The sequence below is a fragment of the Calliopsis andreniformis genome, chromosome 9, assembly GCF_051401765.1.
Source record: "Calliopsis andreniformis isolate RMS-2024a chromosome 9, iyCalAndr_principal, whole genome shotgun sequence".
In the NCBI taxonomy this organism is placed as follows: Eukaryota; Metazoa; Arthropoda; class Insecta; order Hymenoptera; family Andrenidae; genus Calliopsis; species Calliopsis andreniformis.
In genome coordinates, this window is record NC_135070.1 from 5,455,608 (window position 1) to 5,467,486 (window position 11,879).

The 11,879-nt window shown below is 27.6% G+C and overlaps 1 protein-coding gene across 4 annotated transcripts; it reads right to left on the reverse strand.

Annotated features, from left to right (window-relative positions):
* Nucleotides 1-289: 289 nt before the first annotated feature.
* On the reverse strand, nt 290-8,209 carry Ranbp16 (Ran-binding protein 16). Of its 4 annotated transcripts, none has more exons than XM_076385301.1 (15): nt 8,195-8,209; nt 6,603-6,840; nt 6,326-6,492; nt 6,016-6,240; nt 5,041-5,911; nt 4,666-4,951; nt 4,457-4,601; nt 4,211-4,358; nt 3,967-4,126; nt 3,474-3,876; nt 3,260-3,398; nt 2,003-2,080; nt 1,740-1,927; nt 1,483-1,610; nt 290-1,365 (listed from the first exon to the last, which is right to left on the reverse strand). In XM_076385301.1, the coding sequence occupies exons 1-15, from the start codon at nt 8,207-8,209 to the stop codon at nt 1,260-1,262; spliced, it is 3,297 nt and encodes a 1,098-aa protein (XP_076241416.1). In that variant the 3' UTR covers nt 290-1,259. The 4 variants fall into 4 exon arrangements, with proteins under 4 accessions (XP_076241416.1, XP_076241413.1, XP_076241415.1 ...); XM_076385298.1 differs by having other exon boundaries at nt 3,236-3,398; XM_076385300.1 differs by lacking the exon at nt 8,195-8,209 and adding an exon at nt 7,958-8,174 and having other exon boundaries at nt 6,603-6,991.
* Between the last annotated feature and the right edge of the window lie 3,670 nt (nt 8,210-11,879).

The following is an 11,879-nucleotide window of genomic DNA, read 5'->3' on the forward strand; positions in this document are numbered from 1 at the left end:
ACCAATTGTAAGTAAATTATAATTTGCATGTTAACAATAAAAAAATATTTACTATCTTTATATAATGTAGATTTATTATCAAATTTGCTTTAACGAAAATATTTAAAATATTCGAAAATGTTAATGGAAATTTTTACTGTATAATAATAGTACTAATAATAATAATAATAATAATAATAATAATAATAATAATAATAATGGCGACGACGGTGATAAAAGAGATGACGATGATGACAACAACAACGATAATAGTGACGATGAAAATAGTAATAATAAAATATAATTTTCAGCCAATGTTTGCATTACAAATTCAATAGTATTTTTCATGATATAACTGATATCACGAATAATTTACTTTTATTAAATAAATTCAACTGATATTCATAATCAATGTTTATTATTTAAAAATGTTTGTAAAATTTTGATTTATATTCTGCAGTAAAAGATATTTAAATAAATGGAAGTCAGCTCAGTGTAAAAATAATAAGTATGGAACAAGATACATGGTAGTAACTAATTTAGTTGGCTTCCTATTCTAAATTGCATTCTCCTATATTATTTAAAAATTGAAACAATAATGAAATATTTATCTTAGGAAAGGTATAAATATAATAAACAACACGTATACAAGATAAATCTTGGCACTAAAAATTAAAATACTCGTACTAAAAGCATAATGTGAAAGAGATCTTCCACATTTTTATATTAATAAAAGAAAATATTATTGTAATCTTTAATAGCGGAAATGAATTTACTCAATTTGTTCGTGCAAAATTATTGAATATACATTAACTGTAGATTTACAAAATGTAATATATTTATTGCCAACCTTTCTTATACGTAATATATGTGCAAGAATATTTATGTTCCAGTATTGTATTAAACCAAAGTAATAAGAGTATAAAGGTAATAAAAACGATCTATCTTTTCTATTAAAAAATTGCATATGTATTAACGTCAAAGTTATAAGCACGCTATATAGATATACATATAAAATGAAATATGGATGTTATTACACTGAGTTTTGAAATCATCGTGTAATTTACATAAAACAATTAGGAAAAGAAATCAAGGTTGCAAAAGAATAGGAAGCCAAACGATAATGCTTCTGTAAAACAATAGCACTTAATTTATTATCTTTATACTCATCTAAAACCATAATTTCAAATCCACCATAATTTATAGTTTCACTCGCACACACATTCAAGCATTTGGCAGGCAAGAACCTAGGAAAATCTAATTGAAAGAGAGCAGTATCACTACAAAGACATCATAACACCGGCAGAGTTTACAAATAATGGTTCTTTCCAAGTATCATTTGTATCTTTTATATCTTTTATAATCAACGATAAGTTTTGTGTAAACCTGAAATAAAAAACTCGTGTGAAAATACAAATACTGTCAATATCATCAATCTTCCTTAAAAAAATTGATTTTTTTAAATAATAAAGCAGCTTTACTTTTAGTTGCAATATGTTTTACCTATCTCTATTCCTTATGAGTAAGTTCCTTTCAATTCCTACCATCAGATTTTCAAACCATTGTGCCATTGTTGCTTGTTTATCAACTGGTTGGCTTCTAATAATATTTTCTCGTAATTGATTGAAATACTAAAATTATAAATGTTCAAATTTAATGGGACATAGGAAAATATATGCAAATGTATGTGCAAATATCTACATTAATTTTAAGTATATCATTTTATCGAATTAAATAGGTGAAAGATTATTTGCACTTACCTCTTCATTTAAGAGAATTAATCCCAAGAGAGGACGTGACATATTCCACTGATTTCTACAATCTTCAAACATTATCACATTTAAAACGGTACTCAATATTTGCTGAAGGATTTCGGGATGTTGTTTTAGAACTTCTAATAAATCTCCACTGCCTGGAGCAACAGCATTTTTCCTCCGTGCATAGCCCCCTGATTCATGAGTTTTAATATTACTTTTAAATTTGTGTATAATATATATATTAAATATTATTAAATAAATCATACCTTTTGGATAAAGTTGTTTAAATAAATATGTCACAATATGATCAAGTGTCGTGCAACAACCAGTACAAACCATTGTGTCTGTAATAAAATTTCATTAATTTTTCTTGTACTTTTTGATTTAAAAGGAATTAATTGTACTGTAAAAATTATTTGTGAAATTGTGAAATAAAATAAAATAGTATAATACAGTTAAAATATTTACAAAATATTGTTGAACATGTTATGTGTCAGTTAAAGAACAAAGAAGCAAACATGAAGTAAATATTTAACACAACATGCATACAATTAGTATCAACAATTAATAATTTAAAAACTTATAGTTGTAAACATTTACATAGTTTAGTAGCATGCCAGCTGTACGGCTGACTATGTGTACTAGACCCATTATGTAATTCAACTTTAAGAAAATAAAGAATTTGAATTTCTAAAGTACTAAAAACATGAATAAAAGTTTAAAAAAGCAATGTAGTAATAACTAATGAAATAGGGTCTACATCTCACAAACTCTAATCCTCTCATTGCCAATAGAATTATGGTAATTTGATCATTCTCTTGATATGTATTAATGGATTAACAATATATATGTTTAAAATTATTGCAGTAATTGATACCTAAAGGCAAAATTTCATTCCAAGCAACAATGCAAAACACAAACAAACGTAAATAAAAGGAACATAATTTTACAAAGTTTTCATTAAATAATTGTTTCGTTGATATTTGTTACACAGATTGTTTTATAATGATAAAATTCTATTCTGCCACAAATTTGACATAACAGTTCACTATTTATATGTAATATAATACTAATGAAACTAGGTATTGAATCAAACATTAATTTTGTAAAATGATGAAACTTTGCTTAAATAATTAGTTTTATATCATTAAAAAATTGTTCAATTATCCATATATGCGTAAATATTTTAAGGTAACATTTAGATAAAGATACGTCAAAGAATTTTCAAATATAAAATTATGTAGATTGAAAGCCAATACTAAATTTGATAGACATAAATGTCTAATGTTTTAATTGAGTTTTTCATTATAATCATGTATTCGTAATTTCTTTTTTTATTTTCTTTTTTCATTTTCTTTAATTTTTGACTGTAATAGAAATATATTTTATGAATACCTTTCTAAACAGTAGCAATTGGCTTAAATGATTTGAGATTAAAAGTCCAAGGCATGGCATGGAGGATAAGAGACTGATAATAAGATAGATTCAGCCGCACAGACCTGTATAAGAGTTTTTTTGCGCACCTAATGCAGTAAGGCCTTCACTGATGCTTGATAGAATGTACAAAAAAACTCTGGGTTCCAGGGTAGACAGAAAGACCATGTGATCTTGTGCCAAAAACTCCAGTAACACGTAATACGTCGTAGATAGTTTTGGATAATCCTATTAAAAATAACAGTAAATGTTAAATCACTGTCTTTAATGAACATACTTCATTTGCTTTAATCAAAGACGTACTAGTAAATCACGTTGTGGTATACTAAGAAGTAATTTTACAAATGTATTAAGTGCATTATCCAATGCTTCGTCACCATATAATCTGAATGCTCCGAAATTCACATAATTTCCACATAAAGCTGCTTTTAACATACTGAAGCATATGCTTATTCCTTTGAGTTTTAGGGGGTATATCTGATCCTTTGGAACATCAACATTTAATATACGATTACCATAACTACATATTACTTTGCTAGCTTCACGAAATAATAAAATTCCATTTGGAGAAGATGCATCAAACTGTAATCGTAGACTTCGATTTTGTACTAGCTCTGCAAATAACTTTAGAATAGGTGTTGTAACTTGCGGTTGATAATGCCAGAGTTCCACAGCATGCAATAAAATTGGTGTGTAATTTGGATATCTAAGTATGAGTTAAGGTACTTGCTTTAAAACCGAAATACATTATTTCTAGTTATGTACAACTTGAACTACATCTTTAACAAAAGGATACATCCAGTCAAAAAGCATCATGTATGATGTTTTTGTATTAAATGAATAAGCTAATCCTCTTAAATCTCTTGCCAAACCAATCAATGCTTTTTTTGCTTCTTCTGCAGCAAAAAGTGAAGGGTCAGCAGCACCCATTAATTGTCCTAAACTTTCCAATGCACCTATGTGTAATACGAATATAAACATTGAATAAATATACTACTATTTTCATATATTTATACTAATATATTTTTATACATTTATACCTGTTAGAGGTAACATAAACGTGTGAAACCTTTCTTCGTCTTCTCCCAAATCTACCATCAGTAATCTGCCCAAAGATGTGTAGAACATTGATCTACAACGCATTTCAGTTACTGGTACATTGTTTCCCAAAAATGGAAAATGCTCTCCCTGTTAATGAAAATGTTGTGTATAGATTGTTACATATATGATACTTTCCTGTATCAATTTTTTTTACGATAATATTGAGAATATTTAGTTATACATACTGTATGATTGTTAAGCATAAATTGTACTTCCTCTAATTTGACAAGTTTACGAACACAACTATAACCTGCAGATAAATCATTTAACAACTGCAGTGTTTTTGAGATAATCTGTTCACTACGACTCCAATACTTCAAATTTGTTATTCTGCAAATAAAGAAATGAAAGTTTAAATATAAATGATCGTGTTTGTATGTTACATGTTACTCACATTTTTCGAACAAGAATGCCAAGTATCATAGACTCATCATTTACTCCCAAAACATCAGATAGTCTTCTATATACTTTAGGATTTTTTTGAACTTGTTCACCTACATATATCTTACGAAATTGTTCAAAGAAACTCAACATTGCTAACTCCAATTTTTCACAGCCACCTTGCGCAAGCTTGGAGTCGGTTAAATTCATTAATTGAAGTACTCTGCAGACTAATTCACCATCCATTACATCATACTCTTCATTACTGTTAAATGTTACTTTCCCACCAATGACTCCACCTTGTTTTTTGAAAGTTAAATATGTATATTTTATGATGTATTTTCTGTTATATTTATGTTTATCGAGTTTTCTAGACTGACTTTCTTACCTATAATGTACACAAGCCATATCAATTGACCTTCTTGTATTGTGACATCCATTTGTTGAGTAGGTGACGCTGTTTGTGTCATTAATTCTTGGTATGTTCTAGCAGCTTGATCAAAAAGTTGTACTAATAAGGTATATGTTTTCTGATATTCACATCTTCCAATGACTGATATCTGTTCTAACTGTTGATGCACTACTCCTAAATCATCGAGTGGGTCTTCCAAACACTCTCTAACTACAACCGCAACTGATTCAAATCTTGAAGTAATGTATGCATTCACAACCTCTGGTGTGTATATGTCTAATAAATGTCGATCTCCTACTTTTACGTAAGGTATAGATGAAACCATTTTTTGCCACAGAGTTAGGAGATAATGCAAACTATTTGGTGAAAATTGCCACATTTGTAAACTTTGAACTGTAAACTTTGCAATTAATTGTATATCTTCTGGATAGTGTTCAAGTAAAATTAGTTCTCCAAGTTGAAAATTGCTCTTTAATCTTAATAGTAATCTACAAAATTCATGGTAATTTCCAGGATCACTCAGTCCCCGTGGATTTTGTATTATATGTGTTACACCATTCACTAAATTCGTCAAAAATTGTGTTCTTTCTGGATTTGAAAATATGCTCCTTCTAACAGATGCTATTTGGACTAAACACGAGAGGGCTAATGATGACAAGGTGTAAGGTAAACTGTGGTATAAGTCAAAGAAAAGTTTTAACGATTTTGAATCCAAAAGTATAGGTCTCCAACTGTTTGGAATTTGTATCGCACTTAGATCATCTGAACTTTCATCCACTGATGTTCCAACAAAGTCAAATGTTAAACAATTGTGTGCAAGCTTTAAAAGCTGTCTGATCAGACCATGCTGAATAAGAAAGAAGCAGAGATATATACATATATACATATATAGATACATGTTATTCTTTATATTCATACAATCGTGTAGAAAACAAAGAGAAAAAGACATACCTGTGCCTCATCATTAAAATTCAAATTTTTACAATTCTCACGTGCTGTACTTAATAAAGTGCACGATAATTTGAATATTTCAAAGAGCTGTGCATCTCTAAAGCTACTGGCAATTTTCCTATGTTTTGCAAGTGACCTAATAGAATCAATGTTTAGCTCTTGATTCATCTCACAAGTCATTTGAGAAAGCAACTGAACTCCTATCATACAGTGTTCTACAGATCCCTGTATCATATAAAAATGTTATATTATATCAGTACAACAGACAGACTCTATTAAATCTTAAATAAAATGTGAAAGTAAATAAAACCTGAAGAAATTTTGCTACATCGCTGACCACATTTCTGAAGACAAATACATCTTTGTCAGAATCAAACCAACCAAGCTTTGATATCCTAGCAAATAATGTAACCAAAGCTTGTATCACGAAATTTGGCAATTTTGGTTGAGTTGCTAAATAATTAAGAACATAATTTCCTGAAACAAATGCATTCAAATTAACTTCAAACATGTTTTTTCTTATCTATTAATGTAGATTATATATATTAATAAATTATACAAAATAATAACATAAATAGTATACTAACGTATATCAAGCCTTTGTTGCAAACTGAGCCCTGTTGAACGGGAGACCAGTTTTGTCAATGTAGTGGCTGCCAATAATTGAGCATATGCAGAATCTCCTCGATCAAGTAGGAGCTGGCACTTTGTAAGCGTATCTGGTGCATTTTGAAAAGCAACAAGCGCCTTCTCAGCCTCTGCACGGTGAGCAGAATCTTGTGATTCATACAACTGCTTGCACAGCAACTCCAGCTGCCGTACTTCCTGTATGTGATCCATTCTTAGTGATATATTTTAAACATCTATTTTAATATTTCCATTTAGATATTTCAAGTCCATAAGTTTCAAAACCATTTCTTCAAGCTTCAGACTCTTCAATAAACTTTCATTTCCCATTATAGTAAACACTCAAAAGCTTATAACAAAGAACATGAAACAATTATACCTAAATGTATGTCTTAATTAATTTTGAAAATATACAAAATCATTATTTCAAAATCACATTATTTATTTATTTTCAATGTTTTTATATTAAACATTATTTTAAAGTATGATCAACCAATGTAACGATAAAAAAAATTTTTTTAATGAATGAAAGAAACCTTTGTACACCTAGGTAAACTAAACTTTGTTTGTGCTAATTACTTTAAATACAGTAATACAACGAAAGATAAAAAATATAATAATTTTTTAAGATATATTTTATCTTAACCACACTGACAGTTTAATATTTTATAAATATTTACTTTTTTAAGCTTCTTCACTACTCATTAATCAATGTACATTAAATAATATTATAATAACGTCCATTTAATGTTATCAATAAAAAAAATACTTATTTTTTCTGCATTTAAATAATACTTTACGATTGCACGATTTATGTTTTCCGAATAACTAGTTCGAATAAATTCAATTGTAGAATTAATTTGAAACTCTTTTACAAACACACCATCGAAGTATTATTAATTATTTTGAATTAAACTAAAAATCACGATAAACTTGAAAATCCTTTACACCAAACATCAGATAAACAACAAGCTAATAATATCGAAATAACGAAGGAAAAACATCTTAGTTTACGTTATAAAATGAGTGTTAGGTTATGCCGTATGTTTGAAATAATATAAAACAATAATTTAAGACGCCTATGCTTTTTAAAAAACCGAAATTTCTCGATAAGTCAACTGTTTTAGTATAAAATTCACGAATTAGATGATATTCCCATCGATTAATTATCTTTTGATGTTTCGAAATTGTATCTGCACAGGATATTATTCACGAAAACAAGGTTAACGTTTCACACATCAACAACATGTTATCGTCCACATGATAAGATGTCAATAAATCAAGGATTGTGTAATCTTTCAGTTCATAACTGTACTTTTATTGACAGGGCGACGAAATAATAATCACTGTGGTCCGGCAACAAACAATGCGATAGGTTCGGAGAATACTCAGATGTTTTCCGATGGCGAAATGTTCGAGACACACGTCGATGTCACACAATCCGCGAAAGATTTACCGCCGATTTGCGTACCGCACGATTTTCGAAATCACTTCGTCGTAAATAACTTCGTCGTATTTCGAGGTTTGCACGTTATTTTGATCGGCAACTCACCTGTTCGTCCGCCATTTTCGCAGCTTCGTATTATCTACAATGAAGGCAGAATCACATGCTTTAATCTCGGCTGCCACACATGTTATGTACAATTTGACCATACAAACTTGACATGATCAACCAACCTAACTCTAGGGTGGTATGTGTCGACGTGTTAATTACGAATTATCCAACCTCGCTCAATTATTTAAATTCTCATTTATTTATCTGCAAGATATATATTCAAAAATACGATAAAATATTATTAAGTTCTATTCGAAACGATATTTCTTAATTTATTCTAAATAATATTATTTTAATACATGTTCTACTATCAATTTTTTAGTAGTCTTTTACATTTTAATCCACTACGTATGAAACTCCTTCGATTATGAGAATCTCTGTTAAATAGGTATAATTTCTCTAAAAGTGAGTGGAGGGGGTCAATGATCCTCCTCCATTGTTCCAATTCCCAGCTGCGCAAACTCACCGATCACGTCAAGTTTACCTGGTTGAATGGTAGAAACTGTGTTTTCTACAATGGAAGCATCGATAACGCCACCTTTATTGACAAATACGAAAACGGGATAAGATAAGGGGGAAAATAACTACACCTTCTTTATCGTGTAAAAGTGTAAATTTACATAGGAAAATTAATCTACATCTTTACTATTATTAACTGATAAAACAGGTTATGGAGTTGACTTATAGCAACTTGCGAAAGTTTTGAATGTCTGTAATTGATGAGTACAAGAAACATTAGTTAAATTGATGTTCTTTATAAGTATTTTATAAATACCATAAAATTTTGCTATAAAAATATTAATAAGACACAAAGAAATTTTATATATTCATATGAATTTTTTTTTTACATTCAAATCAATTCAGTCATGGAGTCATTTAAATATACATATTATATCAATGTAGTGTGACAAGTCAAAATAAAGTTTTAACAAAAAAATCGTCGATTCGTCACTTATTTTATGACGTCTATAGAGGGTAATTTAAGCAACTGAACCAGCTTTGTTTCAAGTGAAATTAGAAAAAACACCTTAGCGAAAAGTTTTGCATTGTTTAACAAGCTTTGTCATTTCACTATATGCACAATATTTTTCATAAGTGTATTGGTGCACTTACAAAAAGTATTCTACTTTTCTAAGTGAAATACTTTTAATACTCCAAATTATTGAAAACACTATACTTTGCGAGAGATTTTATTTTTTCACAATCATTATGTAGCGTTCAATCGTCATACTTTATTGTATTTATTAACATTATACTAAACATACACACAGTTATCACAGTATTTACTATTATTTACACTACTTAATTTTTAAATATATATATCATTTGGTTAGTAAGAACACAGTTTCGAGAAATGAATTGTATTCCGAAGTAATGACTGAAATCAGCTTTTACAAATGACTAAAAGGTCGATGCATGCATTAAGTGTAATAAAAATTGAATAGCTGCAGTAGAAACATATTACGATGACTTATGTTAATCGCGTATAACCGTAGCAAATGTATTTTAGAAAAATAGAAAATAATTTAAAAAGATATGGTTTATTTTAACAAATTAAGAAAAAAATTATACATAAATATTGACAAGCGTGAAACTCAATCCTGCTTCAATATGAAAAATAGCGAGTCAGTTAGTCGAATTTTAAAATTAAAAATAGACATTTAACAGAATTATACATACAGAGAAAACTAATTTTGCCTGCACATTTACCTGATTTAAATCCTCTACTTTTCCTTTTGATGTTTCTTAAGGAATAATGTAATATTTATATATAAAATATATACAATAAAAGATTTAAAGCCATTATTTTAATTTTAATACTGAACAGCTAGACGATATAATGAAAATATATAAAAAGGTGTATAGAATGTAATAGTAAAATATTTAGGTATTTGCTCTATTTTTGGAAAAAAAAAAAAAATTTGTAAAGTATTGTTTTTAACACCCTTACCTCTTATATGCAAAATGATATGAATAATCACATTTTGTGCAAACTGAGAATTCCACCTAAAAAAAAAAAGTGCCATTGCACTTAGTAAATGAATCAATGCATTGCACTTGTAACTTCACTTCGAACAGAGTTATTACAGCTTTACATAGCTTGACCCACTTGCTAGAATTACTCTGTATAAATTATGTATGTACATAACTTTTTTTGCTTTCATTTCATATATTATCCACAAATATAAAAATTTACAAATTTCATATGAACTTTTAAGAATAATAAATAATTTTGTGATAAGTTATGACTTGCATTTGTTTTCTTATTTAAATATAATAAAAACCAGTTTATTTATTGTCAAATTGTATTTGCGTAGTAATTGTAACTATTTGTTGGTGTTTCAAAAAAAAATAAATAATATAGGAGTTGTGTTCAAATTATTAATCTAGATCATATATATTTATATATATGATTATACAGTTGTGTATATATATGATCATACATATATTTATATATTAATTTATTATTTATTTGCATATAAACTTAAAAAATGTATAATTTTAATCTTTGACACAATTTATTGATTATTGTTAATGAAAAGAAAATTAAGTTTGGGAAAAAGTGATTGTTGTTAATAGTAGTTTCTAAATGAATATGCATTTCTTTTTCACAGTATATATGCAACAAAACTATTATTATAACATTCAGATTGGGGCCTTCTTATTACAAATTTTAATAGTATAATAATGACATTTTTAAATTTACTTACTCTTTTGTCAAAATATTCATGCACGTATAAAACTTAAGATTAAGCAATACATTATTTTTCATTTAAAAAAAAAAAAAAAAAAAACAAGAAAGAAAAAACATACATGCATTTGAAACATATGTTATTTTCTTATAATTTTATATGTACATGCATTAGAAATGTTAATAACTTCATAAATTTTGTTATAATTCTTTTAAATATAAAACAATGTAGACTGTAATAAATTGATAAAATTTATCAGGAACTATACCGTGCATTATTAGTTTTGTAGAAAAACATTAAACATCATACATCAGTTAAAAACATTTAAAATATTTAAATTTTATATTTAATCATTATTTTTTTCATTTACAATGATTTTTGTCATTGATGCCAACATAGTACAGATTTTAATAGCAAATTTCGTGCATATACAGCAAATATCAATAAATTAAAAATTTTCTATTATTGATGAAAATTCATATATTTAAAGTAAATTTTAATTGGATTCATAGATATGTAGAAAATTAGAATATTTCAAAAGGAAAATGGTGAACATTTTTTTGTATTAAAGGTTCCTCTTCCTCTTCTGTAGATACTGTGTTTTGAATATAATTTTTCCACAGCCTTTGTATCATGTTCATGTAATTGATTTTATACATGATATTTCTTGTTATTATTAACAATAAAATTCGCAATGTTCTCTTAAAGATATTTCTGTCATGTTATTATTTTTTGTAAATAAGATACATTATTTATCAGAGTACTTAAAAGTAAATGAAACACTTTCAGTCTCATAATTATCCTATTAAATAGTATCCACAACTGTTTGAATAATCAGTTTCAAGCTAAGTATTTTGCATAATGAAAATTGTATCTTTTCACAATTATACATTTATTAACTTAAATATTTTAAGACCCCAATCTAAATAAAATATATGTTTTTACATTCCGGTTGGGAATGTAAGGGGACAGTAATATGTAATTTCATT